This window comes from Salvelinus namaycush, chromosome 23 (assembly GCF_016432855.1).
Source record: "Salvelinus namaycush isolate Seneca chromosome 23, SaNama_1.0, whole genome shotgun sequence".
Classification (NCBI taxonomy): Eukaryota; Metazoa; Chordata; class Actinopteri; order Salmoniformes; family Salmonidae; genus Salvelinus; species Salvelinus namaycush.
The window spans coordinates 35,224,859-35,242,624 of NC_052329.1; the positions used below are offsets into that span (position 1 = coordinate 35,224,859).

Sequence of the window (17,766 nt, forward strand, 5' to 3'; positions counted from 1 at the left end):
AAGTCACGCGCTTCTGTAAAGAAAGTCTATTCAAACTAATTATTGCGACCGCTGGGGGATTTCCTCTCGATGAATTTTCAATTAATGGCCCACTCCATGCGCAATACTATTTTACAATAATAGGCTACAAAGATGCATTGATAATACAATACACGTGGTCAAATAAACCCATTTTCTCCTAGTTTGTGCAAAATCAAAACAGGGACTTCAGGCTTAGTGACTTCACAAATGAATGTCCAATCCCTAAAACAAATAGAATTGTTAAAGCAAGGATTTAAAATATAATCATTATCTAATTGAGAATTCAAGAATTTTAGACACCTTATAACCTAACCAATATCCCTCAGAGGATGAGGCGCATTGATCGACCCTAAACCCTAATATTTGTGTTGGAGATCAGCTGCCTTAAACTACAAATTCCCTAGTGCCAAATACTGAAGAGGCTCAGTGTTTGTCAGTTATTAATCGTCACAATACTTAATTACAATCTTATTTGTCATTTACTAAAGTCCTACTTGAGATGCTCTGGCACATGGCCATTGACTACCTCCAGCCCATTGTCTAAACCAAAACTGTAAATAGGAGTTGGTGGAGGCACACTCAGTCAGGCTTATGGCTGAAAAACAGTCGATGTTGTGGAGAAGTATCCTACCAATTTACCAGAGCCATATAGCTGTATTGAAATGGGCTGCAAACATTTCCATGATGACCTCTTCCACAAAAAAAGTCAGATTGGAAATGTCTTCTACCAGTTGTTAATGTATTAAATCTCAGATTTAGATTATATCTGCCAATGTAACAGGCGTCTGTGTGCTGCTAACAGTTGAGGTTCCTCCGCTGTCCAACTGCCCCAAACAGGGCTCGAACCAGTGATCCTCTGGTTCGAAACACACGTGACTTCCCTCCTTGATAACATGTAAACCGATTGAGCCATACAAAAAGTTACCTCTTGGATGGCTGACAACATTTCACCAATGTTTTATTTCAGCTCATGAAACCAAGACTTTACATGTTGCATTTATATTTTTGTTCAGTATAGATACCAGGGTATTTAGAGGAGATTCAACATGTTGCCATGAAAACACCAGATTGATGCTAGTTCACATTACATGGTTGTGCCAAATCACACAAGATGCTAGATTTAAGAGTTTTTCAATTTTTTATTTATTTGGGACTTTGTGAATGGTTCACAAACTGAATCTCACAGAACATTCAACAAGCACATGTTAAGACATCAGGATCCACTTCTCACTTGGTATGCGTGCCACCAGCCCAATTTCACATGGCTTGCCTTGGCTTGATTAGCTGAAAATGTCTCTCCCACTCATTCCTACAGCTCAAGCTCCAGCCTCTGTTGCACACAGTCTCGTTGGCGTCAACAGCACCGGTCCAAGCAAGGACTTCTTGTTGGTGGAGATAAGCTTACAGTCTCAGAGTGCAACAGGTTTAATAATATACATATCCTAAACCCTGACCAGCTTAGTCTTAGATATACATTAAAAAAAACCAAGGAAACTGTTTCACAAAGCTGATCAAACTTCATCATTCCGGAGCACCAGATCCAAGTGCATGGAGATGCAGATAAGAGCACTGTTCTCTGGTCAGTTCCCAGTATGACCGGCCGGTGGGCAGTAGAAGTGGACAAACTAATGTGGACTGAAACGGTTTAATCAATAATGTCTGTAACCACTCAGCACCATTTTGTATACGTCAGTGCCAACAGAGGACCAACGGAAGCAGATGGGGGGGGCATGCGCCACCTACACCCGAGCATCTGCGATCCAGGAAGTGACTTTGCTGATGACAGAGGTACCAGAATGTTCTTTTGGACCCTTGCTCCTTTCCAGCTCACACCCCCCCTCCCCCCGACATGATTGTGACAGTCAAAAGTTCAGCTGATTGGATGGTCTCTCCTTGTCTCCTCCCCCACACGTCGAGAGACGCCCGCCACCCACCCCGCCGAGTGACTGCAGCCCGCCATCCTTTTGGCCGGACACTGGAGGGGTGGGCTGCGATTGGTGGGTGCGAGAGAGAGGGCCACTCACTGTGGTTTGGAGCGCCAGAACCGTCCGGCGATGGAGCCCAAGGAGATGCCCTGCTTCTTCGGCTGGGCCAGCTCAGCCAACCTCTGCTCCTCCTCCTGTCCCCACACAAACCAGTATCTACAGTTACATCAGTATCTAACGGACTATAGCTCAAAAGCTCTCACAAAACAGATGGATAAAGGGCATCAAGCCATCAACAGTGAAAATATTTTTCCTACAGAAAATGTAATGTTTCTTGAGAATGAGGACACTTCTCTTGGTTGGTAATGTTAGTGTATTTGTTAGTTGTCATCCATTGCTCCTGAACATGGGGTTTGTTTGGACTGTACCTGTGCTAACTGTGCTTGTCTGCGTTTGAAGGCCTCTATGGGGTCATCTTCCAGTGCGTAGTTCTCCAGCACAGAACGCACGTCATCCACTCCACTGAGAGCAATGGCTGCCGGAGAAAAACACGAGTGAATAGCGTGTCTGGGAAGGAACAGGTTGGTCGACACTCACGCAATTGCACACACACTTACTCTTGAGGAAATGAGCTAGGTCGTAGAGTGTTCGGTCTTCTGAGTTGCCGTCCCACTTCGTCAGAGCCATGCCGTTGAAAGGCTGCAGGCTGAAGGCTTCCCTCTTACAGTCCACCACTATCACCTTGGAGGTATCCCGGTTCAGACACGACACGTCCTACAGGGGAGGGTGGAAAAGAGTTGAGTTACAAGACTCTCTGAAGAGGAATTCATCTAAAGAAAGTTGAGTTAAAAATAAAATCTATCCCTTTCATTGTTTAAAAAGGTAATTGTGACAATCGAAGAAATACACAAAATGCCTTGCAATCGTCTTAGATCCTCAACAAATGTAATGTTTGCATATATACACACACATGTAGAGGGGAGAACACACTTTCCCCTGGCCTGCCCTGTGCATTGAGTCTCAGTGGTGGGCCTGGGGAGCAGATGGAGAGGGACGCCGAGTTCTCCTTATCACTGTCATCTGGATCCCCCCCCCCGCCGAGATGCTGCTGACTAGCCTGGCAGAGCAGGGGGAGGGGACCACAGTGTGTGTGTAGGGGTATAGGAAAGAACCATCTCTCTCTCCTTACCCCCAATAAATAATCAGCCTTCTTTCTGAGACGGGGCCCAATCGCCAAGAGAATGTGTGTGTGTGCATTGACGGATGTGCATTTCTACATTAGCCTAGACGCTGTAATGAGTTTGTGAGTGATGTATTGATGTCTGTGCTTAGAGTTGGTCAGCCTATATGATAGCTTATTATTTCAGTTAGATAAATACAGTATGTGTTTGGCACACGTGTAGTTGAGAGTTGGCCGTGCGATGCCTAGTGCTTCAGAAAGTATTCATACCCCTTGACTTACACCCCACATTCTAAATGGATGAAATAGATTCTCAACCATCTGAAACACAATACCCCATAATGACAAAGTAAAAACATGTTTAGACATTTTTGCAAATGCCTTGATACTGAAATACAGAAATCTAATTTACAGAAGTGTTCACACCCCTTTGCTACGATACTCCAAATTGAGCAACAACAAAAAAAATGCTATTGTTTGTACACGATTTAGAATGAAACACACCGGTCTATATAAAGTCCCACAGTTGACAGTGCATGTCAGAGCAGAAACTATACCATGAAGTCCAAGGAACTGTCTGTAGATCTGAGAGAGAGAATTGTGATGAGGCATACATCTGGGGAAGGGTATAAAACAAGTTCTAGTGTCGAAAGTTTCCAAGAGCACAGTGGTCTCCATCATTGAAAAAAAAAAAAAAAAATGGATCTACCCAGACCTCTGCCTAGAGCTGGCCGTCCAACCAAACTGAGCAACCGGGCAAGAAGGACCTTGGTCAGGGAGGTGACCAAGAACCCAATGACTACTATGACGGAACTAGAGTCCATTGGCTAAGATGGGAGAAACTGCCAGAAGGACAAGTCTCTTCACCAATCTGGGAGAGTGACTAGACGGAAGTCAATCCTGAGAAAAAAGGCACACAACATACCTGGAGTTTGCAAAAAAGGAACGTGAAAGAAAAGCTCATAAGGCAAAAGACTATGGTCTGATGAGACAAAAATGCACAGCTTATCACCCAACTAACACCATCCCTACTGTGAAGCATGGTGGCGGCAGCATCCTGATATGGGGATTATTTTCAGCAGCAGGTACTGGGAGACTGGTAAGGATAGCTGGAACAATGAACGGAGACAAATACAGGCAAATTCTTGATGAGGACCTGCTTCAGAGTGCAAACAACCTTAGACAGGGGTGAAGATTTGTTCCAACAGGACAATGACTCCAGGCACACAGCCAAAGTAACGCTGGAATGGCTTTAGAACAAGAATGTGAAAGTCCTTGAGTGGCCCAGACTTGAATCCCATTAAAAATCTGTCATAATTAAGCAATAAGGCCAGAGGGGGTGTGGTATATGGTCAATATACCGCAACGCAGAGTGCCTGGATACAGCCCTTAGCCGTGGTATATTGGCCATATACCATCAACCTCCAAGGTGCCTTATTGCTATTATAAACTCGTTATCAACGTAATTAGAGCAGTACAAATAAAATGTGTCATACCCGTGGTATACGGTCTGATATACCACAGCTGTCAGCCAATCAGCATTCTGGGCTCAAACCCCCCAGTTTATAATAGCTGACATAACACGATCATGACACATATTTAGACCTGTTGTGACATATTGCGTTATTTTATAGCTGGAAACTTATGTAGGTGTTATAAAATCAGCCATTAATTAACTGATGTCAGACATGCACCTACCCAAATACTCTGTTGCTGATGACTGGGAAGATAGCCAGAGCATATTTCAGGAGCAGGACCAGACACCATCTTTTTGACTGATAAGGTCATGTATGTGATAGGCCTATCTGGCTTATATGATTATGATGGCGATAATGCTTCTTGACAGTGTCATAAAGTGCATTTTCTTAGTCCAAGTAAAGTGACGCAGGACGGCCTTATTAATGCTTCTTCACAGTGTCAGTGTATTTACTAAGTTACTTAAAATATGATGGGAAAAAATGACTTAGGAATTCAGTACAACAACAAAATTATTTTACAAATGAAAGGAAACTTCTTGGCAGGGTAAAAAAACACATGCAACGGTGCTAGGCGCCACCACATGCAACGGTGCTAGGCGCCACCACATGCAACGGTGCTAGGCGCCACCACATGCAACGGTGCTAGGCGCCACCACATGCAACGGTGCTAGGCGTCACCACATGCAACGGTGCTAGGCGTCACCACATGCAACGGTGCTAGGCGTCACCACATGCAACGGTGCTAGGCGTCACCACATGCAACGGTGCTAGGCGTCACCACATGCAACGGTGCTAGGCGTCACCACATGCAACGGTGCTAGGCGTCACCACATGCAACGGTGCTAGGCGTCACCACATGCAACGGTGCTAGGCGTCAAGTGAAGTGCTACTGAATACTTATGTAAATTAGATATCTGTATTCCATTTTCAATAAATATCTAAAAACATGTTTTCACTTTGTCATTATGGGCTATTGTGTGTAGAATTCATTTTGAATTCAGGCTGTAAAACAACATTCGGAATAAGTCAAGGGGTAAGAACACTTTCTAAAGGCACAGTAGGGCTCCGGTTTCACAAGGCAGCAGTGCTCCTCACAAAGCAACAGGCTGCGAGCCGGAGTAGGAATGTGTCCAACCCACACACCCCCTCTCATAGGGTTACACACACACGTTTGGTGAACAGGTAAACAAACAGTGTACTAGTATGACTACTTAAATCTGACACTCCCATGGAGAATGAAACAACTTCAACTGAAAAAAAACAAAAATAAAACTGATCTCTGAAATGCAAATTTGGTGGAGCAGTTGAGCACTCAGTCGTGTTCAACTCCATCCAGTCGGTCCACCTGTGACAGAAGGTCGTGCACTCCACTAACTGCCCTATGTCTTCGGGGGGGGGGGGGGGGGGGGGTCTAAGCTAGGCCACATCTCACCCTTCAAAAGTTGGACTTGTCATCAACATCAATGGCTGATTCTACCACAGCCTGGTTCTAATTACAGTTAATTAGACAGACCAGACGATAACGTGTCGTCGTCAGATAGGCCCGATCATTTTATTGACACCTCGCATCTGTGGCTCCACATTGTTAAAAACTTTTTTGGGGGGGGAAAAAACACCATCGAAATTCACCATTGGACAGACGCCTGAGGTCTCGGGGGACTCGGCTCTCTATTCAGACCTCTCTTTCTCTCGCTCCCTCACTCCCTTTCTGCCTCCCGGTTGCTTTTCAGAGGGCCAGATGGAAGGCGAGGGAGGGGAGACAGAGGAGGGGAGGGGGGGGTGAAGAGAGAGAGACAGAGATGGGCAGAAAGTCACCAACGGTAGGGGAGGAGGACAGGAGACACGTGAATTCAGGCGAGTACACAGGAGAGGAAGATAATGTATGTAACGTTAGACTCAGGATGACTAATCACCAAATAAACACATTCAAGTTCTGTATAGCAGGAGGTAGCAGGTTACCTTCATCAACTATTCATGTTTCCCGATGAATATGAGTTTTAGTAGTGAGTGATTAACATGGAAAGAACTGACCTCCATGAATAATACACGGCTATGCATCTTCACATCGAAGGTATACCTATACACCGCTACGTAGGGACCATAACACCACATTTACTACCAGGCCAATTTAGTTTCCCATGCATTACAAAAGCACTCCATTGAAACATGGTGATGTAGGCTAGGCATGTTAGTTACAGTCAGCTCTGATACAGCTCGTAATATACAGCCATTTAAGATGCCAGGCGACATGATTAAAGCAACAGTATCCACCTTATAAAGTATTGCCTTAGAGGTTCTCTCGGATGACAACTTAGTTTAGCAAAGTTAACACTATTGTACTTCAGCCATGCATGGAGACGGACTCCGGCTGTTGGAGAGAGGGGGGCATAAGGTTAATGAGGCCCAGAAAGGGGGGGGGGGGGGCCACTACATATTTTTTTTCTCGTCCTCTGCCCCTGACAATAGGGGGGGTTTCTCCCACTCCCCCCCTATTGTCAGGGGCAGAGGACGAGAGAAAGAGAGATGTAGTTGGAGCATAGGAAAATCAATGCGGAGCAGAAGGCGGCTATGGAGCGGAGACACGGGGGGGGCATTGTGCCGACCGGGTCACAGTGGAGAGGGGCGCACCGGGGGTTCTGGGCTGGGGGGCTTGGCCCAGGAGGAGCGGGGTTGAAAAGGAGCACACTAACATCCGAGTCTTAAACTCAACTCATGTCTTAGAAAACAACAGACAGACAGGTATATCCAAAATAAAGCGAACCAAATACAACATTGACAAACAGGGCATTTGTCTAAACAATTTGATGGCTTTTATACACCAACATGACATGTCTGTTTTAAATTCAGAAACATGGAGGTCATTCAATTCACGGAATGCTGTGTTATTGGAGGCTTACGCAGTGTACATAAAACAACAGTACACACACACGGTGGCGGAAGGTCAGCCTGACGACTTGTTTACCTTGACGTGATGTCCCTCCATGTAACGCGTGGCGTCCCTGAAGAGGCGGTACATGACAAAGCCCTGGGGGTCAATGCTGTCAATCAGAGGGTACGCCGTCTGGTGAGAGAGAACCCGCATTACATCACAACGTCACACAGCATTGACATGCTAGATGCTTCTGCATATGCATGACGGCCGTCGGTTACATGGCTAGAGTTGGGCTGAGGATAGGGACAGACCTAGGATTGTGTCGTCAGGTTCTAGTTCCCTGGCTGCTGCTCATAATACAAAATTAAAAATCGCACTTCAAATCTAAAGTAACAGCTTCTCATAGAATTACATGGCTTAGTCAGCACTACCGCAGTGGGCAGGTGCAATATGAAGCCCAGGAAACCTTGATGGGTTAATGATCCATACTCCGTATGGAAATCTGCAGCAAGCGGAGGTACAGACAAGGCTTCAGTTTGACTTGGCACAGTCACTGCTGCAGGCCACCACAACACTAAGGCTGACCTTCACTCAGAGAAAACAAAACAGTCCCTAAACAAGGAGCCAATTAGACCCTGAGCGGAGCATGGCTCATTTGCATATAAATGTTGGCATAAATAAAAAGGGGAATTTGCAGCCCAAAAGGCATACCGTTCTGTGCCCGCCTGTTGGCCAAGACGTAAGTAATTAGGACAAACAGGGGCGAGGCATATTGGTACCAAAACAACAAAACAGTCAAACGCAACAACACTAGGCATGTTGTTTGAGATCAAGAATTGTCAACAGTGCTAGTTTGGAGTGACAAAACACATTTTTGTTTCGGGGGTGGGTCATTGTCCATTAGAACAAAAGGTCTACAGGGGAATAAAGGAGGTGACAGGTGTAGTGTGCGTTCACAAACGAGCTAAGCCACACCAGGCGGTAAGAGCAGCCCTGATTGGCTGTGGCAGAGCGAGGCTGCGGCAGGTGACTGTTACGTAAGTGAGGCAGGCAGGTCTGTGCCTTAACCTATCCAAAATGCTTCACGTGGCATGTGACTTATTTCAGCAGTTAATGTGTTATGTTGCAACACCTATAGAATTGCAATGTTGATTGCCACAAGAGGGACAAAAAGATGGGTGGGGATTTATGGGAAATTCTATCTCAAAGAAGAGCATTCGTAAACATAGAACTGCAAAGTTTTACTTGAAACCATCACGGTACAATAATGGCGTGACAAGATCTTGTAAGTCATCATTGGCCCACGCCAGACCAGCGTTCAGTCATGTCACTCACCATGCCTGTTTCAGCAGTGAAGATGACTATCTCGTAGAGAGGGGCTAGCTGCTGGAACAGGTAGTCGATGCCTGGCCTCTTCTTGAAGCGCCAGCCTGTAGCCAGCTGTGGGGAGGACCGGAGAACAAACCAGTTTACCTCAAATGCTTAAAGACATACTACTCCCAAAAGCAATGGGGTACATTCTTTATGGATAGAACACTCACTGAAAGCTATCCACAAAAATAGTCAGTGAATAATCCATTTCAAATCATCAGTTATGTTATAGAGTGTTACATTTAGGGTAACATGTATTTTTTTGACAGCCACTATCCAATCAACATAAATGCACACAACCAGTGAATGATTCATTAGTCTGTCAGGTTATAAAGTGGTATATTTACAGGCATACATTTCTTTTTTGACAGCCTAAACGGAGCATGGCAGATGAAGCCTTTGGACGACCTCCTGGGTGCAGGCCTGTGTTAACACAAAAAGTCACTTGTCTTTTCTTCAGAAATCAAAGGCTCTGCCTGCAGGGCCGCCAAGCGGCTGTCTGCTGAGGGCAGGTGTCGAGTTACGGCCGCGCCCCACCTGTCTGGCACTCGTAGGGGGAGCGGGCATGGAGACCACTCAGGTAAGGGGGAGTAGGGAGGGTCTCAGGTAGAGGGCCAGGTGGAAGGTGGTGTTAGAATAAGGGTTGGGACAGGCTCTGAGGGGGCCAGGTGGAGGGTGCTGTTAGAATAAGGGTTGGGACAGGCTCTGAGGGGGCCAGGTGGAGGGTGCTGTTAGAATAAGGGTTGGGACAGGCTCTGAGGGGGCCAGGTAGAGGGTGGTGTTAGAGTAAGGGTTGGGACAGGCTCTGAGAGGGCCAGGTGGAAGCCACAGGTAATGGGTGAGAGGAAGGGGGGTCTTTACAGATAGTGGAGGTAGACAGGTGGTGGGCCCCCACCGACCCACAGGCCAGATGGCCACCCGCCACACACAGAGGAATGGGGGGGGGGGCTTGAGGTAAAAGCCTAAGTAAACAAATAAAAACAAGTCTACTTATGAATTATAAATGTACCATCCAACCCCAGGCCTGAAACGATAAAATGTTTTTTCTTGTTGTGTTCAAGGCTGTACTGAGAGAAGGCATCCAGGTCACCCAGCCAGGGCCTGATACCAGGAGGTAAGGTGGTGCGTGAGGTGTGTTGGGGAGGAAAGGGGTGGTACGTACCGACCACTCGGGGTGCAGCAGGACGTCTGTGAGCTCTAGGACCAGGGTGTAGGGAGGCTGGTAGTAGGGCTCCCTCAGGGGGTCAGGAAGTAGCTTGGGGCTCGTGGGCTCAATGATCATCTGGGGGCACATAGACATCACACAACTATACAATAACAATGCTGCGGTGGGAAGAGAAAGTGGCACATCAGATCTGTGGGTCAATTGACAACAGCCAAGCTCCATTAAAAAAAAGTATGCAATTTGTTTGTGGTGAACGAGGCCTATCCCTTTAACACTTCAGATCATTCATAAGATGTTTTTCCTCTTCCGGCTCACCGTAGTAAAATTGGAGGAGATTGTATTTGGCTGCTTATGTGGGAATGCAGGAGCATTAGAGCTTCCATAGTTTGTTTGCTGGCCTCATCACCGCAAACCCCATAAAGCCATAATCCTGTAAGAACCAGCTGCAAGAGGGAAATGGGACGCATTGAAGAGAGAACTGACATGTTCAGGAGACCCGAGGCCAGGGAGGACGAGGGAGGGAGGTGTGTTGTCGAGATGCAGGGAGGAAAGGGTGCGCGCATGTGCATACACACACGAAGGAGACAGGGGGCCGTTCACGCTCCATTGAAGAGATCAAAGACCTACGAGGGAGATGGATTTTGGTGTGTATGTGTGGAGGGGGTCTAACGGAACAGCAGCTGCAGGCTAATGCAGAGGCGCCTTCCTGCTCGAAGCGGTGTGGCTGCACCTGCCTCTGCTTCAGTAAAGACAGACAGATGAGGCCTAACATGGCTCCCAGTCTCACCAAGTATAAATATCCAAAACCAGAGGTTAACCCAGAAGTTTAGTGGACAAGGACCTTCTATTCTACCTCCCTGAACCAAACACCACAGGCCTCGGAGGAAAAGGCTGACTAGAGTGGAACAATCCATTGATCAGGCAACATTGAACAGTGGTAGTGTCAGAAACCTTTTCTTCTGTTTTGTGTTTATTTATCGTCACCCACCTGTCTGTAGTCTTGGAAGTACTTGAACGTCCTTCTCAACTGCTGGATAACCGGGGCGTCTGTTAGAGATAAAACGAGAGGAAATGTCAGCTATAAACATTGTGGAGTGAGCATCATTTCTCAACACACCATACTCAAGACGGAACACTTAACCCAAGGGGAGTTTTGGTCCATGTACACTATTATTTTGACTATTTTCTACATTGTAGAATAATAGTGAAGACATCCAAACTATGAAATAACATATGGAATCATGTAGTAACCCAAAACACATTAAAAACAAATCAAAATATATTTCATTTTTGAGATTCTTCAAAGCAGCCACCTTTTGCCTTGACGACAGCTTGGCATTTCTCAACCAGCTTCATGAGGTATGCTTTTCCAACAGTCTTGAAAATGTTCCCACATATGCTGAGCACTTGTTGGCTGCTTTTCCTTCACTCTGCGGTCCAACTAATCCCAAGCCATCTCAATTGGGTTGAGGTCAGGTGATTGTGGAGCCCAGGTCATCTGATGCAGCGCTAAATCACTCTCCTTCTTGGTAAAATAGCCCTTACACAGACTGGAGGTGTGTTGGGTCATTGTCCTGATAGTCCCACTAAGCCCAAACAAGATAGGATGGCGTATTGGTGCAGAATGCTGTGGTAGCCATGCTGGTTAAGTGTGCTTTGAATTCTAAATAAATCACTGACAGTGTCACAAGCAAAGCACCCCACACCTCCTCCATGCTTCACGGTGGGAACCACACAAGGAGATCATCCGTTCACCTAATCTGCATCTCACAAAGACACAGCGGTTCGAAACAAAAATCTCAAATTTGGACTCATCAGACCAAAGGACAGATTTCCACCAGTCTAATGTCCATTGGATGTGTTTCTTGGCCCAAGCAGGTGTCTTCTTATTGGTGTCCTTTAGTAGTGATTTCTTTGCAGCAATTCAACCACGAAGGCCTGATTCACATAGTCTCCTCTGAACAGTTGATGTTGAGATGTCTGTTACTTGAACAATGTAAAGCATTTATTTGGGCTGCAATTTCTGAGGGTGGTAAATCTAATGAACTTATCCGCTGCAGCAGAGCTAACTCTGGGTCTTCCTATCCTGTGGCAGATGTTTCATCATCGCACTTGGTTGTTGCGACTGCACTTGAAGAAACTTTCAAAGTTCTTGAAATTTTCCTTATTGATTGACCTTCATGTCTTAAAGTAATGGACTGTCATTTCTCTTGCTTATTTGAGCTGCTCTGGACCAAATAGGGCTATCTTCTGTATACCACCCCTACCTTGTCACAACACAACTGATTGGCTCAAACGCATTAAGGAAATTCCACAAATTAACTTTTAAGAAGGCACACCTGTTAATTGAAATGCATTCCAGGTGACTACCTCATGAAGCTAGTTGAGAGAATGCCAAGTGTGCAAAGCTGTCAAGGCACAGAGTGGCTACTTTGAAAAATCTCAAATATATTTTGATTTGTTTAACACTTTTTGGGTTACTACATGATTCTATATGTGTTATTTCATAGTTTTGATGTCTTCACTATTATTTCTACAATGTAGAAAATAGTAAAAAAATAAAATAAAAAAAACCCTGGAATGAGTAGGTGTGTCCAAACTCTTGACTGGTACTGTATATATGTATTGACCATAGGAGTTATTGAGCATCTCAAGCCAACTCTGGTGGTGGAATGTACACAGCCGCAGTCCTAACAAATGACAATAAAAATTTAAAGGAGCAATCAGCAGTTGCTACATACACAGAACAAAAATAAAAACGCAACATGTAAAGTGTTGGTTCCATGTTTCAAGAGATGAAATCAAAGATCCCAGAAATGTTCCACATGCACAAAAAGCTTATTTCTCGCAAACGTTGTGCACAAATTTGTTTCCATCCCTGTCAACAGCATTTCCCTTTTGCCAAGCTAATCCATTTACCTGACAGGTGTGGCATATCAGAACATGTCAAACAATACATAGCCTCAAAACGTGGTTAATACTCATTTGAATAGCACGAATGGTTAGTCCTTGCATCCATAGCTGAATTTGAGTGGTTACATTTCTCCAGCCCCATCCCTTAGCAGTCTCCCTGGTTTGTTAAAAAGCTTTATTGTTTCTATGACTGATTACCGCTTTAAGACCGCAAGCATCGGGGACTGCAGCATTGGTTCCAACAAATAACATCTCAGTAAATTCATGGACAATGCTACCACTCAGCTAAACCATGCAGCCAGGTGACTCTGGTATGTGAAGTCATTTGGGACAGAGAGGGAGAGAGAGAGAGACGGAGTAGGTCTATGGGCCTATAGTGTCCGGCCTGCCTGCAGCCACAGTGTGTTTAACCAGGCAGGCCCCTCTGGGTCCCCCAGCCCAGTAACAGCAGGCCTGGGAGTGGGTGACCTGGTTAAACACCCCCCTAACCCGTCTGCGTATGCCTGTTTTATCTGGCCTGGGAGGTACATACTCTTCCAGAGAGCGTGGGACTGTGACCGACCACGTTGACAAACCTCTCCCATGGGAGCGCAGAGCCAAGCCAGGCTGGGGATCGTTACACCCCCCCCGCAGAGGGACGGGGGTTGCAGAGGCATATGTATGCATGCGAGTATGTGTGCGCAAATGTGGAATATGGGTAAGGGGGATAGTAGTGGAGGGGTGAGATTGAAAGGAGGATGACAGGAAAAGGATGGTGAGGAGATGAATATATGTCAGGCAGGCCACAGTGGGTCCTCCAACAATGAGTGAGGTGGGGAAGCTACCTCAATTTCTGGCCATATAGTCAGGGACATAGGCATTCCATTTTCTCCATTGGTAACTGTTGGCTGTCATTATGACTGATCAAAAGCATTATAGCAAAAACAAAGCAGTCCGTTTCCACAGTTGGGACCGACTGACTCTGAAAGGAAGGCCAGAAAAGTAGGCTTTAACAAGCAGCAGCACTCTGGTCAGGCAGCCTCGTCCTAACCTTGTTTGCCAGTGTAATAGAGGCAAGCCATAGTGGCCAGTGGAAAGGCTATGTTGTTCTCGGGAGAGAATGTCAATTTAAACAGGGGAGAAGTAGGGAGGGAACAAGGGAGGTAAGGAGGAAGATCGATGGTCGGGCCTCCGGACACAACAAAGGCCTCCTTTAATCCTCGACCGGGGTGGCATATGCTCCGCTAGTTTGCTTAAGGCCATTATTACTCAATTGCCTTTCTTCTCCCCCATATTCTTTTTTTGGGCAGGGGGGTGCTCTTGCTTTTCTTTTCTCTTTTGGCCCACGCTGTCAATCACTTCTTTCTTGGGCCATGACAAACAGTCGTCCGGCCTCGCTCTTTGCAGTGGGGGTAAGGTGGGGGGCAGGGGGCCCTTCTGTTAGAATACCCGGCTTAGGGACACAGGCTGTTGGTTGGGCCAGTAGGTACAGGAGGCAGGCTGGGTTGGTTTGGAGCCCTGGTGGTCTTTATCCTCCTAGGGGCTTTACATCTCTGTCAGAGCGAGCAAACACGGAGGTCGTACAGAACGGCCCCTCAACTCACAGCCAAACACGCTCTGAGGATCCTAGCTGTGGGATACTAACTGGGACACAGAGGGTGAATCCATCTGATAAAATGGACCGGAAGAGATGAGGTCTTCCAAGTCATGAAATGACTCTGAAAAGTACAAGTCAGTGATTTAAGCCTAATAATAGTGCTTGAAGATTAAAGCAATACATTTTTCACCTCCCCCTAAACATCTGGTGTGTACCGATTGATTGCATACAGTTTCTTAGATCCACAGTACACATGAGAAAGCAACACTTTCCAACCTCGGTGAGTACTTTGAAAGCAGTCCTGCATGTCACACACCAGTGTGGCCTCAACAGGGTGCTTTTTGGGGAGCTCATCACAGTCACAGCGTCCAACGCTCCTCCTCAGCATAATGCCGGTGCTCTGGATACCATCACTTGGCATGGCGACACGGGTCTCACAAGCACGCCTGTTTGCAGGCCAGACCACAACGCACGGGTCCCTGAGGACCCATCCAGGCTGCCCCCTTTCCCCCCTCATTTGCCTTCTACAACTTGGGTTGGAGGAGCGCGTGGGCAGTGGGCTGGAATGCTCCCTCTACACTCCTCCGGGGGCTCCTCCTCAGGCCTTCATTAGGGGTATTGAACGCTGTGGGTGCATTTGGGCTGGCCAATCACAGCAGCTGTAGCAGCACTCTGGGCATTAAGGTAATAAAAGAGACGCAGCAACGTTCCTAGATAGAGACAGACGTAGTGGACTTTGGGGAGCATGACAGCGTGAGGAATTAATTAAGTAATTATTTGTATAACATTGTTACGCGTTTAAAGAGGAGACTTCCATGTTCTGTTGGATAGAACATTTTTAGAAAGGACCACAGCTGTCCCCGGCATTAGCACAGCTTTGAAGCAGGGAGGGAGGCACCTCGCGACTCAGTCCCCCTGCTCTGCCCTCCTGTCATTTCAACAGCATAGCCAGGAGAACGTTACACATTCTCCCTCAGCTCCACACTGACCAAACGTGCACTCAGAGGGAGGGGGGGGACAACAATGAAAATACCAACGAAACAGACATCTAGGACTACTAATCTATTGGGGAAACTAATGGGTTGTAACACAACTTAAAAATGGAGAGAAACACAATGTAATTTCCATTTTCCTGTGTGTCGGTCTTGTCATGTGGCCCTTCCCACCAGGTTTATAGCATTTTATGGCAGTTTATAGGGATGACTGAGGGGCATATGAGGGGGTGGGTGTACAGGGTGGTAGTCACACACAAAGGGGGTGTTTGGCATTGCCTGTGCATTGGGTGTGGGACCCCTGCAAGGTGGCATTTCTCAGTGGGTTGATCGATCATACAACCCCCTGCCTGCAATCTTAGGCTGACAGCAGACCAGGCAAGTTGGGGGGGGGGGGGGGCCTTATCTGAACCACTGTCAATGAATGGGGGGAGGGTGTTGTGAACATGGTATGGATATGTTGGGTATTAGATGGTAGAGGTCAAGCAAACACAGCCCACAAGTTCGCTCATTTTTTATTGACAAATCTAAGGGAACTGTAAACATGGCTAAGACTTCACAAGTTAACCACCAACAGCTGTCTGAACCTTGTTATTCCATGTTTATGTAGCCTTTACTTCAGCTATAAAACACAACTGATGTAATGTGATATCCTTTTACAGCCCAGGAGCAGATGTTGGGGAACGCAGGTGTGCCAAAAGCCTCAGACACCAAAATAAAAAAAACTGATCTCGAAGCTAACTCAACTTTGAGAAAAGAAAACCTCTCCAAAACACCTTATGGATTAGACTGAATACCACAGGTAGCATCAGTCATTGGGGAAACACTCACCATTGTCAAACTGATCTGGAATCTGAAAGAGAAGACAGGAGGAGAGTGAGAAACGGTCCACTTCACACACACTGGATGAACAGTCCACTTCACACACTGCGTGATTGCCAGGTCAGTGTCAATCAGATGGTACTGTTGACAGAAACTCTTAACATGAATTACAATATATGGCAAATGCATAAGGTAAATAACATGACATTTTGTGGTTGTGTTGATGTTCAAACATCAGTGTATTCAGCGGGGTCCAAACCGCCACAACACCTCTCAAATACTACTGAATATTCCTTTATTGAAGTTGATAGCCATCCAGGCTAGTTAGCATTTAATCTCTCCTATGCATCTAAACCAGGGGTAGGCTATAGATTCAGACACAGGTCGATTTGTCAGCAAAAATGGTCAGGGGGTCAGAAAATAATACATTTGTCCACTGCATGCCTAAAAAGATATTTATATTTGTAAATAACAATCATTTCATACCTTGATTACATCGAGACACGATCACATCTTTTTTTGTGGGGATACCTGGGAACAGTTTTCCTAAAATAAACTAGTTATTAGTTGAATTCCTGCTGATTTGACAGACCCCAAATCACTGGTGGACCGGTTTTGGCCCAGGGGCAGACCCCTGATCTGAACAGAACAGAAAATCTGTACCAATGCTTCAAAGTCTTCTTAAGTTCTTAGGCAGGGACTAATGTACCAAAATTTTTAAAAAGAGCCATTTTTCTCCTTGAGAGCAAAGACACCAAGACCGTCCAAACCACTCACATTCTACTCTCCACCTGGACAGACAAGTGTGTACATTTTACATTTTAGTCATTTAGCAGACGCTCTTATCCAGAGCGACTTACAGTAGAGTGCATACATTTTATTACATTTTACATACTGAGACAAGGATATCCCTACCGGCCAAACCCTCCCTAACCCGGACGACGCTATGCCAATTGTGCGTCGCCCCACGGACCTCCCGGTTGCGGCCGGCTGCGACAGAGCCTGGGCGCGAACCCAGCCCAGCCTGGGCGCGAACCCAGAGACTCTGGTGGCGCAGCTAGCACTGCAATGCAGTGCCCTAGACCACTGCGCCACCCGGGAGCCCCCGGGAGTGTAGTGTGTAATAATATCCAGTATATTGAACCGGGGAGCTGCTGCATGTCTCTGTGCGTTATGTGCAGTCATGCCTATGTGTAACCCTCCCCCTGGCCCCTCCCTCGTGGTGACACTTTCAGCAGCGCTCCACACAAGCCCACCAATTACCAGACAAATTAAATCTCCCAGCTGATGAATATTCAGCTGCATCTGCCACCTGGGGGTCTGCCTGCCCGCCCGGCGAGAGAGAACCAGCCGGGGGCCACCACATGCTGCACGCTGGGGCCACCACATGGGAACAGAGGTTGTGGGCTGTAGCAGTTTTATCCCCCTTCAACACCCCTTCAACCCTAACA

The 17,766-nt window shown here is 46.5% G+C and overlaps 1 protein-coding gene across 1 annotated transcript in view; it reads right to left on the bottom strand.

The window, feature by feature from the left end:
• Positions 1-1,140: 1,140 nt before the first annotated feature.
• LOC120018368 (mitochondrial import inner membrane translocase subunit TIM50-like) overlaps positions 1,141-17,766 on the bottom strand; it is a 32,137-nt gene continuing 15,511 nt past the window's right edge. Inside the window, exons 4-11 of the mRNA XM_038961530.1 lie at positions 16,325-16,346; positions 11,001-11,059; positions 10,010-10,129; positions 8,812-8,916; positions 7,567-7,665; positions 2,564-2,720; positions 2,375-2,481; positions 1,141-2,140 (exon numbers count right to left, since the gene is read on the bottom strand). Of these exons, the coding sequence (XP_038817458.1) occupies positions 2,042-2,140; positions 2,375-2,481; positions 2,564-2,720; positions 7,567-7,665; positions 8,812-8,916; positions 10,010-10,129; positions 11,001-11,059; positions 16,325-16,346 (768 nt within the window). The 3' untranslated portion in view covers positions 1,141-2,041. The remainder of the gene's footprint in view (positions 2,141-2,374; positions 2,482-2,563; positions 2,721-7,566; positions 7,666-8,811; positions 8,917-10,009; positions 10,130-11,000; positions 11,060-16,324; positions 16,347-17,766) is intronic.